Below are 21,882 nucleotides of genomic sequence, written 5' to 3'. Positions count from 1 at the left end.
GATGTTTGGAATTGGAATGTTTGTACTATTAAAAAGTCGCAAAATATAACAGTGAGAAGGAGAATAAGAAAAAATAAAGAAAAAAAATGGTGCACTCAAGGGATAATCTAAAGATGTGTCTGGGTGTTTATATTGATCTATTATAGAGATCATGATTAAGAGAAGTACATGTAAGTATTAGTTAATCAATGTCGAAATAGATAGAATGATAAAGTTACATTTGATCTCAACTAATAAAGCTAAAAGAGATAAAATCTAGTTTGCTCTTCAACCATCGAATATTTGATTGACTATGTAATATTTAAATGATTTGTTCTTGTTAGAATGAATATGTATCATATTGTTTGTTATTATTTAATAATGCGAGATAGATAATTATAAAAAAAAAGAAAGTAAAATGTAAATCATTCATTTTCTTAATGATTTACCTCAAAAATTAAAATGAGATAACAAACCATTAAAAATGTACAAACAACCAACTAATCACTCAAAGTAGGAATGATCAGAAAGTAATGCATCATTTAAAATGATCATACGTCGTCTCACCATATTAATATAGGTTATCGGCACAAACTAACTCTTTTGCAGTCATTGTTAGCTTATTACCACCACGATAAAAGACAATTTTTAAAAGTTTGCAAAATCTTTAATTTTTATTACCGTCTTACTTGAATTCATGTTATGGTCATCATTTTTATTCCTAATCAAACAAATAAAATAAATTAATTAACTGAAAAAAACTTGAAAGATAATAAGTAATATTGATTCATTTATTGATCAATACATTTGGTGAACTAGCACGCTAATTTTGGTAAAACTTTATTTATTTTTGTTGAACAGTAGATTCAAGTAGTGAAAGTTAATAGTATTATATCGAATAACCACTAAAAAGAGTTTATTAAACTCCTAAACTTTGTTGCTGATGCATCATATATGGTCAACAAGATATATAAATATGGAAGAAGAAGAAGATTCGTTGAGTTTTTTGATTATTTATAATATAGGCACATAGTTAAAGTCAATTGTAGTTGAATTCTGCTTTGGAACTTGAATAGGTTGTGACTGTGACTATGACCATCATCCAATACAGTGCCAATACCACCATCGTGGCCATTTGTCGCACCATTACCATGCAACAGTCGCGAACGAACTGTTGGCAACTTTGAATAAAGCTCTTACTACCTTCAGATGAACAGGATGTATTCAAGTTCCAAAACAGAATTCGAACATCAACTCCTTTGACTATTCATATTTATTAATGTCCTAAGCGATGCTTAAATATTAAAAAAAATTAAAAAAATTAAAAAAAAAACGAAAGATTATTTTTTACGTTTTTTTTTTTATTTAATTTTTATTTAATAAATTATTCTCATTTTTATAAATTATACAAGATTGGTATTGTTGTTTTGATCAATATTCTTTTTAAATAGATTTACATTATTTTTAATATATAATTTGTATAAAGAAAAACAACAAACAATGCCACCAAAACCATTTATTGATAAAAAGAATAAACAAGTTTTCAGTTTATACAAATCGTCGTCTAGAGATAGATTCGGTCGTGAAGTATCTCAAGTTGATTTGGTTGAAAAGAAAAAGGTATGATTTAATATAATAATAGATAGATAGATAGATATGTGTGATTATAGAGATTATTAATATATGTTTATTTAATTCAATATCTTTTATTTATAGAGTAATATAAAAGAAGAAAATGTAGAAGGTAGTGATGCTGAAGATGAATATTATGATGATGACGAATATTATGATGAGGAATATGATGACGAAGAGTATTACGATGATGAAGATGAACAATATGAAGATGAAGAACAACAACAAGAAGTAGGTCAAAAAGATAAAAAAGATTTAGAAAAAGACGATCTACATTTACTTGGTTTCAAGAAAGATGGTTACGATTACAGCAAACATATGAAACCAATCGGAGGTGGTGTGTTTATTCCCGCCATATACGACATGAACGAGTTAAAGAAACACAAAGGTGGAATATTAGAGTTGGTACAACCGAGTCAACCTACACCATACATGTACGGTCTAGAAGAAATCAGTAAAAACTATGTTAAAGATGGTATGTTTAATGTTAAAATGTTAAAATGTTAAATTATTATGAGAAATTTCTAACAATATCGTTATTTTTATTTCTATATTTATAAATGATTGATTTTTAGAGAAGGAATTAAAAGGAAAGGTTGATGATGATATTATTGAAGCTTTGGCTGCCAATGTCGATGAGAATGGCGGTGATTTCGAGGAGTTGGATGATGATTTCATTTTGCAGGCAAATGGCGGTACTCTCGAAGGTCTGGAGAAGGAAGTGAGAGAGACACAAAGACGTTTGAAACAGATGGAGTTACTCGATGATGAAGATGAATTATATTATGATGACTATGAGGATTATGATGAAGAAGATGAAGATGGTAATAAGAAACAACGTGTTAAGAAACCTTTGGATGAATTGATGGATCAACAGCTGAACTTGGCGCTGGCAGAGTACGATGACGACGACATCGGTGAGTTGGACAAAGAGCGAGCACAAGGAACCTACAGTACCGACGCCTACAAAGATGTTTTCGACGAGTTCATGGCAGACTACGAAGCCAATCACAAACCGCTGCACGAGCAAATCGAGATTCTAAAGTCGCGTGACAAGAATATCCCGTTGACCGCCGCAGAGAAGAAGAGTATCATCGAGCGTGACTGGGATGCCGAGGAGCGCGAGGAGGTCTCCGAAGAGGAAGAGGAGAAGGAACAGTGGGATTGCGAGACCATCTTGACGACCTACTCCAATATCTATAATCATCCAAAGTTGATCAAAGAGATCGCACCGATCAAGCTGAGCAAAAAGACTGGTATGCCACTGGGTGTGCTGAATCAAAAGAAAAAGATCGAAGTTGTGGAAGAGGAATCCGAAGACGAAGAGGAAAGAGTGAATTTAGGACAATCGAGAAAGAATGAAACCAAAGAAGAAAAGCGAGCAAGAAAGAAGGCAGTCAAAGAAGAAAAGCGAGAGAACAAGATGGTAAAGAAGGAATTGAAACAAGCATTTAAATCAGAGGAAATCAAACAGATGAACGTAATCAAATCACAAAAACTAAATAAATTAGTATCGATTCAATATTAATATAATAATAATAATCAAATAAAGTAAAAGAGTTTGTTAAATAATATTATTATTGTTATTGTTATAAATATTATAATATGATATTTATGTAAAAAGTTAAATGCTAAATAGTATTAATAAAAAAAAAAAAGAGATGATTGGATGGATGTTGAGTGTAATGTAATGTTATATAAATTTATAAATTTTGAATCATATATGAGGTTGCTTTTCTAGAATAGTAGGTCAAAGTTGTTACTGTTGTTGTTTTGGGTGTTGATAGGTTTGTTGGCAAAATTGTTCATGTTATTGTTGTTCATTGGTGAAATTGGTGTGTTGGCAAAGTTGTTGGAGAATCCAGAGTTGTTGTTGGCGATTGGTGCTGCTGGAGCTGGCGATGACTTGTTTCCTGCACCACCACCACCACCGAACATCTTGGAATCTAACGAAGCAAACTGGCTCGGTGTCTTGGATGCAGAGTTGTTATTCATACCACCAACGGCGCCACTGTTCATTGAGAATGCGTTGGCACCACCACCTCCCATGAGATTTGGTTGGTGTCCTCCTGGAGGTGGCAAGAAGGCATTGAATGTATTGTTATTCATTGGCATACCAGCTCCACCGTTCATCATACCACCGTTTGGCATCATTCCACCGTTCATACCACCCATCATTGGCATTCCACCGTTTGGCATCATTCCGTTGTTCATCATTCCACCATTTGGCATCATACCACCGTTCATCATACCACCGTTTGGCATCATTCCACCATTTGGCATCATACCACCGTTCATTGGCATTCTGTTCATTCCACCGTTTGGCATCATTCCATTGTTCATCATTCCACCATTTGACATCATACCACCACCGTTCATTCCGTTATTCATCATACCACCATTTGGCATCATTCCACCATTCATTGGCATTCCACCATTTGGCATCATACCATTGTTCATCATTCCGCCGTTCATTCCACCGTTCATTGGCATTCCACCGTTTGGCATCATTCCACCATTGTTCATTCCACCGAATGAGTTATTATTGTTGTTGTTGCTAAAGTTATTGTTGTTTGATGATGATGATGATGTATTTCCACTTGCTAATGGATCAAAGTTAAATGTTTGTTTTGGTGGTGCTGGATTTGGATTAAAGTCTAAATTATAATAATAATAATAATTAGTAAAAATATAATTTCCAATAACAAATAAAGAAGAACATACCATCATCAATTAAACTCTTATTAGATTTTGGTGCAGAATGCCATGCATCGAATTGGTCGTCCATGAGCGATGCCTTTGGTTTGGGTAGTGGTATTGATACATTGTTATGATTGTTGTTTGGTTTTGGAATGGTACCATTGTTACCATTACTGTTACCATTGTGGCTGTGGAACGATGAGAATCCATCATCTCCACCTCTATTATTGCTATTACTGTGACTGCTATTGCTGCTTTGGAATGATGAGAATCCATCATCACCACCACCTCTAATAAATCCATCATCTCTATTATTATTATTATAACTGTTGTTACTGTTATTGTTTCTATTGTTGTTGTTATTATTATGTCTATTATTATTATTATCGAATCCACTATTTCCTCTACCATTGTTATGATTATCATAACCACTGTTACCATGGTTGTTGTTATAACCATTATTATTTCCTCTACCACCATGACTGTCATATCCATTTCTTCCATTGTCATATCCATTGTCATGGTTATCATAACCACTGTTATTTCTACGACTGTTGTTGTTGTTGTTGTCGTGGAACGAATTGAATTCATTGGCAGAGTTATTGTTTCTCTGATATTGCTCATTGTAATTTCTCTTGGTAGTCTCATTGAATCCACCGCCACCTCTTCTCATCTGTGAGGCATTACGATAGCCCGAAGAAGCGCCATCTGGTTTAGTGAATTCCTTTCTCTCATATTTAGCACGAATGAACTGTTCCAATGTACTAAATGATAATTATAATTTGTCAATAAACAAACAAATAATAATACCAAAAACTAATTAACTACATACTAAGAGTCAGCATTTGAATCTGGTTTTCTGAAACCTGGTGGAAGAAACTCTTCGTAGATCTGATTCGATTTCTTGTTACCCATGTTCTTCATGTGTTCCAAGAGTTCCGGTGTCCATTTGTCGAGTGACACTGATCTGACCTTTGAGATATGTACACCAAGCGATCTGTGAATACCAGAGCATTTCATACAAATGAAAATTCCAAGATTTGTCGATGCCCATCTTGGTGCTAAATGATTATTATTATAATTATTTATTGATTAATAATTCAATCATTCTAGATCTATATATCTATCTGTCTGTCTGTATCTATCCAATCCAATTCATACCTTTAGTGTTACAATCAGCACATTGTTTATTTTCATCTTGCTTTAGCAAATCTTCGAGTACAGCAATACAAGCCTGACTTACTTTTTCGTCTTTTAATGAACTCATATTGCTATTGTTGTTTGGTCTTCTATTACGATCATTGTTATGATAGTTATTATTAGTATTATTAGGATACATTGATTGTTATTGAATTAATAAAAAAATCTGTAATATTAAAAACTAGTTTATATGATTGATTGCTTGATTGTTTTATTGTTGTGATTGATTATTTGATTAAAAATAAAATTTTAATTTATTATTATCTCAAAAAGATAAAAAAAAAAAAGATACTATTTTATTATTTAATATTATTGTAAAAGTTATAAATGGAAAAATGTTGATTTTTTGTTTTTTTTTTTTTGTTTGTTTTGTTTGTTTATTGCTATGCTTGGTTTGGTAGTTAGACATTCAGAGTTGGAAGATGTCAAAAAAATTAATTTAAATTAAATTACAATAGTTTGTTTTTTTGTTTTTGATGTTTTTTTTTTTGTTATATTTAGTTAAAAAAATAACAATTTGCAAATTCTGCATGCTTATGTGGTTGTGATTTGTGTGTGTTTGATTTATGTGGGTGAAATGAGGTGAGGTGAGATGAGAAAAAAAAAAACGATATTGCTATGTTGCTTGGCTGTAATTCACTAAATTGCAGGCATTATTAATTTAATTTATCAATATATTAAAATATTGTTAACAATATTTTGATTGAACATGATGAAACTTCAATGAACTAAATGTGTTGTTATTGTTATTGCTAAAATCAAACATTCACACCCACACCTATTAGTTATTAATAAGCATGCTTATTTCTTAACAATGATTTGCTATTTTTAATGAATCTTAAAAAAAAAAAAAAAAAAACTAATGAAAAAGAATAATAAATCTAGAACTAAAATGAAACGAAATGAGAAGAGTGATATTGATTAAAATTACTTACTTTAATAATAATAATAATAACTAAACTAAACTAAACTAATATAACTAATTTAACTTTTTAAATATGTGTGTTGTTGCTTTGTGTGTTGCAAATATAAAATAGTAATGATATAAAATAAAATATGATAGATATTATTTAGAGTGCACAATAAAAAAAGTTAACTAAATTGAAACTGAATAAACTAAAATGAAAAAGAGAAGTTGCAAAAAAATAAATAAAAAATTAAAACAATTCAAAAAATATTGTTTTGGGGTGTATAATGCAACCCCCAACATCAATGTGCCTTTTTCAAAAAAAAAAAAAAAAAACTTGCACTTTGTTTTAAAAAAAAAAAAATCAAAAAAAAAAAAAAAAAAAAAAATTCTAAAGACTTAATTATCTAAAAAAAGAGAGAAGCAAGCTAACACCATCAATCAATCATCTCCAATGTATATATAAATATCTTTAATAAGTATTAGTTAGTAGTAACAAAAGTAGTAAAATAAGAAGTGCTATACTGTGTTGTTGTTGTAATTGTATAATCCAAAAAAAACTTTAAAATTTTTTTAAAAATAAATCATAAATAATATATATATCATACAAAAATGGTAGGTTAAGGTTTGATTGATTATCACTATATTATAGATTTGATTTATATATTTATACTCATCATATATTATTAAACACTATATATTATTATTATAGTCTTTGATGAGATTAAATGTATGTGATAGTATCACAGGTATATGTTTCTTTGAGAAGATTTGGAAATGGAGTGGAACATCTGTTGCCGAAGGTATTTGTAAATTGGTATTGACATTCCATAAGTTATCGAATGAAATAGGTGATACAGGTGGTAAGTATACATATCATTATCATTTTGTTGTTACTTTATTAACTGAAGGTGTACTGATTTCTTAGAGGTTAAAAGTGTATTATTTGAACAACCAACGACATCACAGAATCCATTGAGTTTATCTGGTCATGGTATAAGTACGGTTAGTGGTGGTGGTGGCGGTGGCGGTGGAGGTGGTGGCGGTAGCGGAAGTAGCAGTACAACTACGACAACGACCAACGTTAGACATTCGCTACATCATCGAACACCATCGACAACGGGATCGTCATCGACTGCCAAGCGTGTCAAAGTCGTCAATACACCACCACCCATCCGATTGGCATGCGAGAAGGAAGAGAAGATCACAGTCTCGGTATTCTACGAATTGGCAGGCTTTGAAGATGAAATCAAAAAGTTTATCTTGAATATATTGAATGAATTTAACAACAAGTACGCTGCACAACTACCCGAACTACGTCCTATCCTACATGAAATGAGTGAATTTCCAGAGAAATGTAAAGTAAGTATAAACAAACTATCATCATATCGATTTTTTGATATATTAACTCAAATACACTCTATAATAACTCAACTTTTAGACAAAACCAGAAGAGATTATGATTAGATTTAAAGATTTCGAAAAGATTGCAGATGATATAAAGATACAATCAAAGCTTTCATAAAAAAAACAAAAAAAAAGAAAGACAAGAAAAGATAACAAAATAAAACATAACATAACAAAACAAATACAAAACATTAAAATTAGGTAATATTATTGGTACCATCACAACAACAATCAATAATGATATTAATAATAGTAGCAATACTTATAGTATATAATAAACTTAAATGAATATGATATGCGAATCACTAAGATCATTGATATTGACAATGAAAGTAGTAGTACAATCAAAACAAAGTCAAGTAAACATAAATATATAAATCTAATACACAATACAACAATTTGATATAAATATTTATTTTGGGAGGAAGTGATTTGATTGGTTTAGTTGGTTTTGGTTTAGTTTTGGTTTTGGTTATTGTTTTCTAGTTGTCCTCTTCATCTAACATTCTCTCTATTGCACTATGAGCATGTTTTCTAATGTAATGAATTGCATTGTCCATGCTGGGTGTTGGATTTGGGTTGGGTTGAGTGGACATGAATGACGGTCTGGTCGGGGAGGATGGCAACGACGATGGTGAGAATTGCATACGGCCTGACGATGCAGCCATCATTGTACCCTTCTCGAGGAAGCTGAGTAGCGATGACAGTGGCATGAATATCGAGGTTTCGAATTCCGGTCCCATGACGTCGGTCTCGCTCTTGGGGTCGTCGATCTGCGACACCACCTTGAGAATCAGCTGGTCGAGAATGCAATTGTTGCCCTTGGGATCGATCCAGTCTTGGAGTAACTCCATCATACGATCGCTGTCCTTCAGGTTCAGGATGACCTGGTTGATAAAGTGACGATCCTCCATCTTTATCGACTCTTGATTGCGATAGTAATCCTGGAGTTCGGCGATGAACGAGGTCGTTACCACAAACAACCCACGATGCAGATACTGAAGGAATACCGTTCTAGTCAAACAGTAGAAACCCAGAATGGTAAAGTGAGAAAAGAAATCTTTGGGGAACGGACAACTGAGTTCCTCGATGGCGGTGTACAGCTTCTCCATGACACGGAAGAGCTGTGAGCGTTTCGGGTGTGAACGAATCGAGACTGTCTCATGGCTATCGTTGTTTATGATATTCTTTCGGAGGTGTGCATACAGTGTGTTGACAACGTTGATCTGTACATTCTTGTAGCTGTTGGCCCACTCTGTCAGCTTCTCTTTACTCTCCTTCTGTGAGATTTGTAAAAAGTAATCAGCAAGATTCGCCGAGTAACTCTGAATATCACCCAACGGATTCTCCTCATAGCCATCCAAAGAAATATTACTAGCCAGTGCAATCTTTGAAGTTGGAGCAACTTGTTTCTGAGGACTTAGCGTTGATTCCGATCCAGATGATTTTCTAATAGTTGTATCTTCTGATTTAACTGGTAGCAAAGTTAACAAAGTTAATTAAAATGATTAGAAAAAGTAAAAGTAAAATAAACACTACTACTTACAATCACTGAAAAAGTTTTTAAGGAAACCTGGGAATGTCGCCAAGGTTGTTTCTCGTTGGAGAATATCGGGTTTGGTGACTTGGAATGATTTGAGACGTTTCTTGTTGGGATCTTCTTTTTTGGTGGGTGCAATGTTGGCTGGAATCTGGGTGGTTATTGCAGCCAGTTCGAGATCTTTGAGTCTTGGCTTGCTGGTGGAATCGAGTGCCTCGATCGAGGTGACCGGTAATATCTGTAGATATTGATTGTCCAGTTTATTATCTCTTAGAATTTTATAGGTAGATCCCAAGAGATACTCCTTCAAGAGATCCGACGAGATCAGACTGGTTTCATTACAAACACTCGCCAAAATACGAACCATAATCTCACTGTCATTCACATGTATATTGGTGAGATGCATAGCTCTAATCTCCGTACCCGGTTCCAAAGAATATTTGCTAATCGAATCCTTATTAAACAACTTTAAGATTGATTCACGTTCGAATTGGAATCTATAAAGTATACCATGTTGATAATCAAATAAATATTGATCTGTTTTTGATAGTTTGTTAGTTATAGTTAGTTAGATGAGTTAGTTGTTTTTGATAGTTACCTGGTTTGTTTTTATCTTTATGATTGGTAAGGTAATAGGGAATGATGGATGTTGATATTTTGTTGGGAAGTGGTCTGGTACGAGTGGAGAGGATGTCGGAGGAATCGTGTGACGATGCCTCTTTGATCGGTGAAGATAGATCGTAGTGAAGAGTCAAACCGAAACAGGGATCGTGATCGGATGAACAATCGATAAACTGTAGGAAATTACCGGGAATGTAGATCATCAGTAGATTACCGATGCAATCAAACAACACTCTCGTTATTTGAATCGACAAGAATCCACCATCAATACTATGCAACGGTATAGAATATCTAATTCTCTGTTTCAAGTGCAACAAATAAATACTTATTCTAATCAAAGTATTATTACTTTCTTCTTGATGACATAGACATAATCCATTCTACAAAATTTTGTTATAAATATCAGTTACGGATGCGGGTATTTTACAAACCAACAAAAAATACTAAACTAACAACTTACACCATTCAAATTAACAACATGAATATTTTGATAGACTTGTTCTGTTTTGTTGGATAATGACATTGGGAATGGTTGATTCAGTGACATCTTGTCGGTGGAGAGGTTCAGTTGTATGAGGAATTCCGGTTGTACCGATGGTTTGCCGGCTTGGAATGTGCACGATCGGAAGATGTTGTCGGACGGTCCGTTGAATCCCGTGCGATTCTTGTAGTGTAAACTATAGAAGGTCTGAGTGATATCGTCGAATTGATACCAATAGAATTTGCTAAAGATCAGCTCTTTCTTGCCGATCGTCTTTTTGTTGGGTGTCAAGTAGATGCCATTGTTATCACGATGAATCGATAGCTTCACACTGTAACACTCGGTATTCTGTATCAACAGCAAATACAACAGATTCTTATTCGTATCGACATGTAAACAATGATAGGTCAACGGATACGGTGACATCATCTCCAATAGATGAAAATCTGACTTTCTATTAATCTCATGAATATATGATGAATAAACTAAAAGTAGTAAATATACAATATTGTTATGTTTTAGTTAGTAAACGTCGAGTTTGATTATAATTTTAGTGAATATTTATAGTTTATAGTATAAAGTTTTGAGATTATAGTAAATCTAGAGTTTTAATGATTGTTCATAGTTTATAGTTTATAGTTTTTAGTTTATAGATTATAGTTTATAGTTTATAGTTTATAGTTTATAGTTTATAGTTTATAGTTTATAGTTTATAGTTTATAGTTGTAGTTTATATTTTATATTTTATAGTTTATAGTTTATAGTTTATATTTACCTTCATTTTTAGTGTTGACATCTACAACTTTATCAGGTTGTTTAACGGTAAAGAAAAGTAGTGATTTTGTTGGTTCATTGCTTAAACAAGCGCTAATAATAGTACCACAGAACTTTAATAATGTTTCAGGTCTCTTATCACTTGAATATATATCTATTTTATCTACAAATGTTTTTTGCATACCCTAAATGATATTGTTTAGTTAGTATATATATATATGATTATAAGAATATATAGATATATTGACATACATCGGAGATAGCATCACGAGCAATTAAGAATGTACCTGTATTGTCTTTACCGATGATACGTAGATCGATGATCTGTGCAATACACTTTTGTGGGTAGTATTGGAGGAGATTGGAGGAGTCTAGCGAGGTGGAGGCATGTCCGTAGCCAGAGAACATTGCATTGGGATCGAACGACGATGCAGCCGAACGCATCGTCGACATGTCACTGTCAGAGTCAAGCGGTACAAAGTCACTGTCTTCATCGTAGTCATCGTCACCATTGATAGAGCTATTCAACGGTGAACTATTGTTGCTACTGACACGCAACCCCGATGAACTCTGTTGTTGCTGCTGTTGCTGTTGTTGTTGATGTTGTTGCAATTGATTGGCAATGAAATGTGGTGGTGGTGTATTATATCTACTGCTATTACCACTACTATTTCCACTATTATTACCACTGTTATTGTTATTATTGCTATTGCTGTTGTTGTTGTTGTTAACAGTATATAAACCATTGAATGAACTACCTAGCTTGAAATGATCTAACTTATCACGAAGATATGAAGGTGCACGCGTTTGTGACCCAAAATGCGTAGTTGTGACAATACCATTTCCATTATTAATATTACTATTTTGATATGATTGACTTGTATTATTATTATTATTATTGTTATTATTTAGAGCGATAGTAGCTATCTGACTACTGATTGCTTTTGCTTCGGGTGGTAACTGATCATTTGATATTCTCGGTACGACATCATGTTCTAAACTAAATAACTTTGTAAATTTAAACATTGATATTAACAACTAACTAAAAGTTGATATTATATTATTATAAATGTTAAAGAATGATTAAATAAATTAATTTAAAATAAGAAACAAAAAATTAATTTTTTTATTTTTACTTTTTTTTAATCATAGGCTTTGTTTGCTTTAAAAAACAAAAAAAGTGGTTGTAAATTTCAAAAGAAAATTTAAAAACCTATAAAATCAATTTTTACCCCAACATTGTTATATAAAATTCCACTACTATTAAATAAATAATAAACTTTTGAAAATATTTGAAGATATTTGTTTTCCATATGATATCAAACCATTGTCTTGATTTTGTATATATCGATTCCATTGTCTCCATTGTCACCATTAATTATATTGATCATGACCATCATAGTAACTGTTACAATAACCTTTAATATACTTTAACAATATTTTATTATTAAATACTATGAATTTAATTTAAAAAGTAAAATTTTTTTACAAAATATAAATAACCCGTTGTATTTTTTTTGTTTTCTTTTACTCCAGTTGTTATAAGTCAAATAAAACTAGAGAGAAAAACAAAAAAAATCTACATGCCAACCCATTTTTTGGTTTTTGCAATAAAAAAAAAATTGTGGCGACTGCACAACACTTTTTTCGCTATGTCAAGTCAGACTTTGCATAGTCTACTTTTTTTATTTTTTATTAAACTATTCATATATTATATAATCAACAAACAATGAATAAGTGTGTTCAACATAATAAAAAACTTGATATATTATGTACAAGTTGTAATGTTGTAATATGTTATCGTTGTCTCATGTCGAATCACAATCAACATCGTATACTACATACAGATGATATCAAACAATCACTTTTAGATATAGATTATTCTGTTGTTTATAAAGATAAAAGTGATAAGAAAGATAATGAGTTAGAGAATAATAATAATAATAACACTAGTAACGATAATATAAACAAAGAAAATAATAAAAATAAAGATAATATTTTACAAGATAGAATAGAATGGTTATGGAATAAATCAAAAGAGACAGTCAATCATATTCAAAAACTTAGTAAAATGGAGAATGATATCAGTGATCATTTCGAACAGTATTATGAAATGTTAATGAAAGAAGAAAGAAAACTAAAGAAACCTATCATTGATGAATTAGATCAAACCAAACAACAACTCGCTCAAATCATCAAAGAAATACAATCATTACACAATATCATTCAATCAATCACTCCAACTCTTAAACCAGATGAACATAATAGTAATGATAGTAATGATAAATTAGATGATAATCATACAAATAAGAATAATAATAATGAAGATATTCCCTCAGATATAGCAACAATCAATTATTCACTTCCAACATTGGTTGAATCAATTAAACAATCAACAACATTTGAACAATTCATTCATAATAATAGTAATACAATATTCAATATTCAACAACAAAACAACAATGAAATCATTGAATATTTAAATAATAAAAATGAAATCAACAAGAATAAGAAACAAATTAATAATGATAATATCAAATCAAAAAATAATCACAATGATAATTCAATTTTAGAGATCATTCGTAATCATTTCGATCAACACAACATCGATTTCAATCAAATATTAAATATGAATAATTATTTTTTAATTTTAAGGCCTACTGAATATCAGAGTCATTTTGATGGAATTAGATATTTCATTAAAAAAGATCTTTATATTGATTTTATTAATCAATCAATTAATAATAAATATAATTCATGCTTTATCAGAATGGATCAAGACAATGTATTATCATTATACAAAGGTGATTTTAAATCTGGCAATCAATTGGAATTGATGGAGAATCAATCAAAAGAGTTGGTCGAACTATTAGAACAACCTCAAAACTCTGCACCCACTCTCATTGCATCATCAAACACCACCATCTATTTCTTCTTTAATAAAAATCAATTCATTGCCTATTCAATCATTGACAAGACACTCATAAAATCAAACTATTATGGTTTTCAATTAAATTTCATGAATAAACCTGTAACTTGCTTCAAAGAACCATTCTACATCTACTTCTATGGCAAGGGTAAAGTTAGTGGCGGAAATAACTTGATACTAAGATACAATACAATACAACAAACTGTTGAACAATTGTTTGTTGACAAAGACTCGATAAAAAGAATACCATTGGCATTGTTTAGTAGCTATCTCAACCTATACTCGATGTATTATGATGCTTCAACAAAGGAGATTGTTTTAGTTGAGTTCATGTCAAATTCGTTTGAAGTTAGTTTCTCCGTTGCAATTATCAAAAACATCGTACCAACATTTTTCAGCTATTTCTACGAAGGTGCTGACTTGGTGTATCTTTATTATGGCGATGTCGACTCTGACTATTTCATCAAGTTTAACATTTCTAACTCTAAAATAAACATCATTAAACTCGCCACCATCGAAGGACGTGCCAAGGTCGATTCTCGCAACAATAAATTGTTGTTGTTGACACCAATGGCTTCCAATTATGAAATTAAAGAAAATAAAAAGATCAATATTTTCACCAAAGATCAAAACTATGTCTTTTCTGTAAAAGACAAATCATGGCAACAATCTCATCTTCAGTCATCGAATATTCAACATATAGCGAAATATAACAAATAAAAATAGTCAACATTTTAAAAGATAATAAAAGTTTTAATAATATACATTTTTAAAAACAAGTATCCCAAACATTTTATTTTGTTTTATGAGTCAACAACAATGAAATTGTAATATGATTATATAGAATCTATAGTACTTTGTTCTAACTGCTTCATATGAAGTATAAAATGGATGCATATAGGGTGATAGATGCTGATAGATAGTGTTAGAATAAAAAGTAATACAAGTTAATAAGCTGAAATTTTATGAAAAAGTCTGGGTTTCTATCACCATAATAAAATATAATAAGTTATAAACATCATAGAAATAGCTGAAGATTGTTGGTACGATCTTTTTGATAATCGATGCGCAGTACTCGATTTCAAAGAATCTGGTTTGAGGGAATTTGATATAGAATTATAGAATAGATTCATCTCTGGATCATGAACCATTAATCGATAAACTCGCCACCTTTGAAGGACCTGCAAAAGTTCCCAACAATCAAGTTTTGCTTTTGACACCTATGGACTCTATTCGAATTATTTTTTATAAAAGAAAATAAAAACTTTCTCTATTTGTTTCAATTCAGAATATCCGTATTTATTTTTGAAAAGACTTTTTAAATTTCTTTGTAAAGATAGAAAGTTAACCTAAACTGATTTAACAGCATGATGGGGTGAAAGTGGCAATCCAAAGAGCACCATAACCATATGAGTCACTGTCTGCCCAGGTACTATATATTTATATAAATAATATCAGAAGTGTTAATAGAATTAGTATATAAGTAAATTTTGATCTTAGTATTGACGATACATACACATATTTGACATTGAAACCAGTGTTGGTGATATTGACAGCCTTGGCATAGACTCTGAAGTTCTTGTTTTGATTTTGATCAGCACAAGCAATGGCAACACTGACCTTTGGAGTTGTTCCACATGGGAATGGAGTGGCGAACTTCACTGGGAGAAGGTAGAATTTCTCCTTGACATCTGGGTGTTTTTCGTTTGGAGCTGATTGTGGTGGAGTAACAACATGACCAACATCATCAACATAGTTGAAACTACCATGATCAATCATAGTTACACTTCTATTACAACATGTACAAGTCATTTTGAATTATAATTATTAGTATTTATAAATATTTATATTTATATCTTTTAATATTTTGAAATATTTCTACAAAAGTTTCGAGTATTTATATTATTTTGCTATGCTTGATCCACAGCACTGAAAATGCATAAAGGAAGATATTTTAATAAAAACAATTACAAATAATGATGAATGATCGAGATTTCATTGTTTTGTAAATTGTCACCTAACTTAATGCCAACCCAAACTACAAATCAAAGTAAGGTCAGACTTGTTTTATTCATTTTAGGCCAAATTTCCAATCAATTTCTAAAAGTTGCCCATGAATAGTCAAGTTTAAGTTTATATTTGTTTATTTTTATTTTCTATGACCTATTATTTACAATTATTTTTATCAATCAAAATCAAATCTTGATTTACACTAAAATTTTGATTGAACAACAAAACATCTTACTTGGATTGCAAAAAAAAAAGAAACAAGACAGACCCTTTCTTGTAACCCAAAATTGAATAAAATAAAAAAAAAACTCTAATCATATTAACCCCTCTATTTTTAAAAAAAATAAAAATGACCAGGTAGAAGGTTAGGAGCCAGTTTGGTTTTATTCACCGAAAAAAGATTGTCTTGGACAAAAAAATGACAACTTTTTTTTTTTTGGTTCAGATTTGAGGAGATTTTCCAAGACTAAGTTTTGCATCTCTGCACACCACAGATCCTTTGGAAGAACATCCTATGAATGAAATTGAATACAATAAAAACAAATTTGTTCATCAATTTTTCTTAACAAATCTAATTTTCAATAAGTAATAATTGTTTAATTCCATTCCTTGACAGAGAAAAAAAAATTTGTTTCAGGTTCTCTTTCCTCTTTCTCTTTTAGAGACTTTATCTCTATAATTCAAATTCTTATTTTTAATTTCTTCATTGAAATTTAAAGATTTTGAAATTTTCCAATTATTTAATCTTGAAAACAGTATTAGATGAATATTTTATCTGTATGTTTGAAAAAAGTCATGTATTTTTTTTTTTAAAAATTTTTTTTTATTATTTTTTTTTGATGATCAATTAATTTGATTTCAATAGTCATGGTAGTAACTATAGAACAAAGATATAAACATAGATATAAAGTATGTAAAGAGATATTATTGTTTTATGGTGAATTTAGATATATATATGTACAAATGTTGATTTTTATAATTAATACTAATTCTCTATCAAATACTTATCAAATAATACTAGTTTCATCACGATTTTGAAAGAATATTAAGAGTATTCAGAAAGGTGTTTTATGAAAGATGGAGGAAAACACATGGTAAAGACTATGTTGAAAATGCAGAACATGGTGAGATGGTTAGATTGGGAACATCGTCGTTCAATAAGATAATGAGTGTCGTTAGTATGAAGAAGCTCTGTAGTGGTCGTACCGTAGAATGGGATTACATAATTTGGTATAACGTTCTTTCAAACTACCAATGGAAGAACATACCAGAGAGACAACTGATCGCACAGAATGAAGATATCACTAAATTGACAAATCTAATGAATCGTTACTTCTTCTGGGACGACTCAAAGAAGAAGGTAAAGCAGCGTCGATGCAGTCTGAATCTATTTCATGGCTGTCGGAGTTGTCCTCACGAAGAAGACTTTAAAGTCTGGGATTATATGACAAAGGTGCGTGAGCACAACACCGACGTGTTGGTGAGAATCGACCGGACGATGACCAACAAAGATTGGTCGGATGTGTGGCGTGCGTTCCAACAGAACGACGACAACTACCAAGCAGCTCCACTCTACAATGACGATGAACTCAACGAGATGGAACCATCGATGGCCTACAAGAAGCAGGCAGACGAACAAATGACAAAAGGTAACTTTGTCCTAGCAATTCACTTGTTGACACTGGCACTCGACTATCGTGGTGTAACCGAGCATCATTTGGCTGGACTGTTTGAGCAGCGCGCAACTTGTTATGTCCTTTGGATGGAAAAGAATAAGATGGCAATCAAATCATTTGGTAAACTGGCAAAGCGTGACATTCAGAGATCTCTTGCCATTCGACCATGTCATGCCGCTTCCTACTCAGTGTTGGCGCGTTGTCATGATATCATAAATCGTCTTGACAAAGCTGCTAAAGCTGCCTACTTCCACAAGACGGCACTCCTACTCGATCCAAAGAATCAAGCTTTCTTGGACGCCAAGAAACGTTCGGAGGAGATGGCGAAGAGGTATCTTCCATATGCTATGCCAATTCATCCATTGAGTATCGATCCATTCGTCATGTCAAGAGGTGATCTCCCCACAAGAGAACATATGGATATCTTCCAAAGCCTGACTGAAGTGGAACTGGCCAGCTACTACGATGTTCACAAGGCGACAGAGTTTGACGGTTCCAAAGCTCGACGTGAACACTACGACAAATCAACAGAGGAATTTCAACAACCTTCTATCTCCAAAGCGAAGGAGGCGATTGATATATATAGGAAGTCTATCAAAGAGCGAACGATACACGCCGAGTGTTATGTTCGTGTCGCTTGTCAGTATTTGGATGGAACTCTTCGTAATGAACCAGGTGCCAGAGATAAAGCAGTGGAATTGTTAAAGATTGCCATTCAACAAACTTTTGTTTTGTCAACCGGTTTCAAAATCAACAATGGAGTGGGTGAAGCGTATCTTCTTCTTGGAAAGTTGGCATTGGGCGATAAACAATCGGAACAAGCGATCGATTACTTCCACAAAGCAATCGAGAACAACGATGGTTGTCTAACTCTTTCAAGTGCAGCATTCCAACTTGGAACAGTGTATATCAAGAGTGGTGGCGACAGCAACAACATCGAGGTCGAGAGAGGTTTGGCAATATTGAAAGTAGCAGCAGACAACGGAAGTAAAGAAGCTGCCGTTTCACTTCGTGACTACTATCTCCAAACGAATGGTGTCGATTCACCACTGACTAAATATTGGACATCGTGGGTCAAAATTCCACCCAGATGGAATGCTGAACCACCTATCGTATTCCCAGGTAGCGAACTTCAACAACCATTGTCCAGACCAACTGATGCTAATGATAAGAAAATCATCAGCTATTTCCGTTCACTGCTTTTGAAGAACGCCAAGAGTGAAGTGGAAATTCCAAAGACTGCAAAGATGACATTCGAGACGAAATTCCCAAAGCCAAAGTTTGCACGATTCACAGTCGAGGATTTCAAAGTGTCCTCAAAGGGATCGTTGGATATGGGAGATGTCGGTCCGATGGCAGGCTTAGACTTCAAAGCGCTGGGCATGCCAAAGGTCTACGAGAAATGCTATATCGTCGGTACAATGAGAGAACCGGCACTCTGCAAAGGCACCTCTGTCGAACTGTTGATACAAGACGTACTGAATACCGCCATGAGAGTGGAGGTTCGTGGTTACAATCCACGAGTTTTCAAGATCGGTTGTAAATACGCATTCTTTACTATAACCACCTGTCAATCAAAGTTTGATGGTGCCGACCTGTGGTATTCAGAATACATTGCTGTCGGTGGTGCTCCATCATCTGATTCTCTGTGTCGCGCCTGTCTCAAGCCATGCAAATCGAAATGCTCGAAATGTCCAGCAAACTATTGCGATAGAGATTGTCAAGTTTTGGATTGGAAAGACTTGGATCACAAATCACTCTGTGGTGTTAGTTTACCACTCCAAAGAATCGAAGAGAACATCGCTAAAGAATTTGAAAATACCTTAAAGATTGATGATATCCCATTATAAAATATAAATCAATCTTAATATTAATTTTAATAAATATATATATCATTATATAGATATGTATGTACTAATACTCAAACACTTTTAAACTATTTTTATTTCTATGCTGATTTATCTGAAGTTCATTTGTGCCAATTTTAGTTTTTTTTTTTCAGTCAGTTCCAAGTATTTTGAAAAAAATTTAATTAATTTGTTTTTAAAGAGTGAACAAACATAAAATAACATTTATTTATAAACAAACAATGAAACAGTGTGTTATACATAAAGAAAAACTTGATATCTTATGTTCAGATTGTAATGTTGTAATATGCTATCGATGCCAACTTTCAAAACATAAACAACATTATACACTTCATACAGATGAAATCAAACAATCAATTTTAGATATAGATTATTCTGTTTCAACTAATAATGATAAGATAGATAGTGAAAATGAAAAGAAGAACAATAATATAAGTAAAGATAAAAATAATGATAGTACTGATAAAGATAAAGATAATAGTAATATAATTCAAAAGAGAATAGAATGGTTATGGAATAAATCAAAGGAATCAGTCAATCATATTCAGAAACTGAGTGAAATAGAGAATGAAATCAGTGATCATTTCAAACAATATTATGAAATGTTAATGAAAGAAGAAAATAAATTAAAACAACCAATCATCGATGAACTTGATCAAACCAAACAACAACTTGATCAAATCATCAAAGAAATACAATCATTAAACAATATCATTCAATCAATCACTCCAACTCTTAAACCAGATCCAAAGAGCAATGATATCGATAAATTAGATGATAATAATAATAACAGTAATGAATATGATATTCTTTCAGATTCAACAATCAATTATTCACTTCCAATTTTAATTGAATCAATTAAACAATCAACAACATTAGAACAATTCATTCATAATAATAGTAATACAATATTTAATATTAAACAACAAAACAACAATGAAATCATTGAATATTTAAATAATAACAATGAAATCAACAAGAACAAGAGACATAAGAATAATAATAATATTAAAACAAATAACAATGATAATTCAATTTTAGAGATCATTCGCCATCATTTTGATCAATACAAGATCGATATCAGACACATCTTAAATAAGAATGATGATTATATTTCAGTCACTAAAAGCCAAAAGAATCAAAGTTATTTTAATGGAATACGACATTTCATTAAAGAATCACTTCAGGTCAATTTTAATAACTCCAAAGAAACCAGGTATATTATCACAAAGGACAAAGACAATGTTATTTCATTATACAATTGTGATTTCACAACTGGTAATCAAATGGAATTGATGGAGAATGAATCAAAACAATTGATGAAATGGGTCAAACAAATGGAAAAATATCAAGATACCATCTCAGTATTCTTTGCGTCATCAAACACCACCATCTATTTATTTACAAGAGAAATCAGTAAATTCATTGCCTATTCAATCAATGACAACACTTTCAGAGAAGGATCATTTTGTAAACATGATGAATTTGATTTCATTTATCGCGTTAGTACATTCGCTAGTGGAATGTACTTGTATTTCTATGGAATAGACAGAGGTAGAGATGACCAAACAACAATTATTAGATTCAATACATTTCTGGAGGAATTCGAACAATTCCAACATGATAACACCTTCTCCCGTCGAACTATTCCAATTGCTATGTTTGAACTTGCCACTGATGACTCTGAGAACTATTTATACACTATTTATTATGATAGTTTTAACAGAGAAATGGTTTTGGTTGAATATCAAATGTTTTCGACAGTAATCGAAAACACTTATGATATTCCGATTGCTACAGTACCCACATTCGTCAGCTATTGCTATGACGGCGAAAGCAACGTGTATCTTTATTATGGTGATGCAAAAAGTGACTATTTTATTCAAATCAATCTCTACAAAATGGAAGATGATCCTGAAGAACTTAAAACCATTAAAGGACGTGCCAAAGTGACAGAGGCAATTGAGAATCAAGTCTTGGTTCTGACACCAATGATTTACGAGTATGTCGAGAATGATGAAAAGCTCTATCTATTCACAAACGAACGCAACTATGTCTATTCGATCAATAATAACCAATGGAAACAATCTCATCTTAAGACATCGAATGTTAGGATGATAACAGACTTGATGTCTTGATATGCTCATCAAAAATAAAA

General features: G+C 32.0%; 9 protein-coding genes across 9 annotated transcripts; 5 read left to right on the top strand and 4 right to left on the bottom strand.

Moving 5' to 3' along the window:
- Positions 1-86: 86 nt before the first annotated feature.
- On the top strand, positions 87-3,139 carry ltv1 (LVT1-like protein; the record flags this gene model as incomplete). Its single annotated transcript, XM_020579192.1, has 4 exons — positions 87-115; positions 1,431-1,599; positions 1,696-2,086; positions 2,187-3,139. The coding sequence occupies 4 exons, from the start codon at positions 87-89 to the stop codon at positions 3,137-3,139; spliced, it is 1,542 nt and encodes a 513-aa protein (XP_020431031.1).
- A 209-nt stretch (positions 3,140-3,348) lies between these two features.
- Positions 3,349-5,650, bottom strand: PPL_08374 (ADP-ribosylation factor GTPase-activating protein; the record flags this gene model as incomplete). Its single annotated transcript, XM_020579191.1, has 4 exons — positions 3,349-4,268; positions 4,336-5,075; positions 5,144-5,372; positions 5,473-5,650. 4 exons carry the CDS (start codon positions 5,648-5,650, stop codon positions 3,349-3,351), a joined length of 2,067 nt encoding a protein of 688 aa, XP_020431030.1.
- A 1,380-nt stretch (positions 5,651-7,030) lies between these two features.
- PPL_08373 (uncharacterized protein) lies at positions 7,031-7,943 on the top strand (the record flags this gene model as incomplete). The annotated part of the gene is made up of 4 exons (XM_020579190.1): positions 7,031-7,033; positions 7,131-7,285; positions 7,330-7,780; positions 7,860-7,943. 4 exons carry the CDS (start codon positions 7,031-7,033, stop codon positions 7,941-7,943), a joined length of 693 nt encoding a protein of 230 aa, XP_020431029.1.
- A 364-nt stretch (positions 7,944-8,307) lies between these two features.
- Positions 8,308-10,533, bottom strand: PPL_08372 (uncharacterized protein; the record flags this gene model as incomplete). The annotated part of the gene is made up of 5 exons (XM_020579189.1): positions 8,308-8,359; positions 8,825-9,299; positions 9,372-9,902; positions 9,964-10,366; positions 10,447-10,533. 5 exons carry the CDS (start codon positions 10,531-10,533, stop codon positions 8,308-8,310), a joined length of 1,548 nt encoding a protein of 515 aa, XP_020431028.1.
- Positions 10,534-10,843: 310 nt separating this feature from the next.
- Positions 10,844-12,836, bottom strand: PPL_08371 (uncharacterized protein; the record flags this gene model as incomplete). The annotated part of the gene is made up of 4 exons (XM_020579188.1): positions 10,844-10,896; positions 11,243-11,426; positions 11,494-12,249; positions 12,825-12,836. 4 exons carry the CDS (start codon positions 12,834-12,836, stop codon positions 10,844-10,846), a joined length of 1,005 nt encoding a protein of 334 aa, XP_020431027.1.
- Positions 12,837-12,970: 134 nt separating this feature from the next.
- Positions 12,971-14,890, top strand: PPL_08370 (B-box zinc finger protein; the record flags this gene model as incomplete). The annotated part of the gene is made up of 1 exon (XM_020579187.1): positions 12,971-14,890. The coding sequence occupies one exon, from the start codon at positions 12,971-12,973 to the stop codon at positions 14,888-14,890; it is 1,920 nt and encodes a 639-aa protein (XP_020431026.1).
- A 639-nt stretch (positions 14,891-15,529) lies between these two features.
- On the bottom strand, positions 15,530-15,982 carry PPL_08369 (H-type lectin domain-containing protein; the record flags this gene model as incomplete). Its single annotated transcript, XM_020579186.1, has 2 exons — positions 15,530-15,602; positions 15,687-15,982. The coding sequence occupies 2 exons, from the start codon at positions 15,980-15,982 to the stop codon at positions 15,530-15,532; spliced, it is 369 nt and encodes a 122-aa protein (XP_020431025.1).
- Positions 15,983-16,195: 213 nt separating this feature from the next.
- Positions 16,196-19,706, top strand: PPL_08368 (uncharacterized protein; the record flags this gene model as incomplete). Its single annotated transcript, XM_020579185.1, has 3 exons — positions 16,196-16,220; positions 17,046-17,089; positions 17,202-19,706. 3 exons carry the CDS (start codon positions 16,196-16,198, stop codon positions 19,704-19,706), a joined length of 2,574 nt encoding a protein of 857 aa, XP_020431024.1.
- A 239-nt stretch (positions 19,707-19,945) lies between these two features.
- Positions 19,946-21,862, top strand: PPL_08367 (uncharacterized protein; the record flags this gene model as incomplete). The annotated part of the gene is made up of 1 exon (XM_020579184.1): positions 19,946-21,862. The coding sequence occupies one exon, from the start codon at positions 19,946-19,948 to the stop codon at positions 21,860-21,862; it is 1,917 nt and encodes a 638-aa protein (XP_020431023.1).
- Between the last annotated feature and the right edge of the window lie 20 nt (positions 21,863-21,882).

This window comes from Heterostelium album (assembly GCF_000004825.1).
Source record: "Heterostelium album PN500 unplaced genomic scaffold PPL_scaffold8, whole genome shotgun sequence".
Taxonomy (NCBI): Eukaryota; Evosea; class Eumycetozoa; order Acytosteliales; family Acytosteliaceae; genus Heterostelium; species Heterostelium album.
Note: the sequence above shows the minus strand (reverse complement) of the source record. Positions and strands in the feature narration are given on the sequence as shown.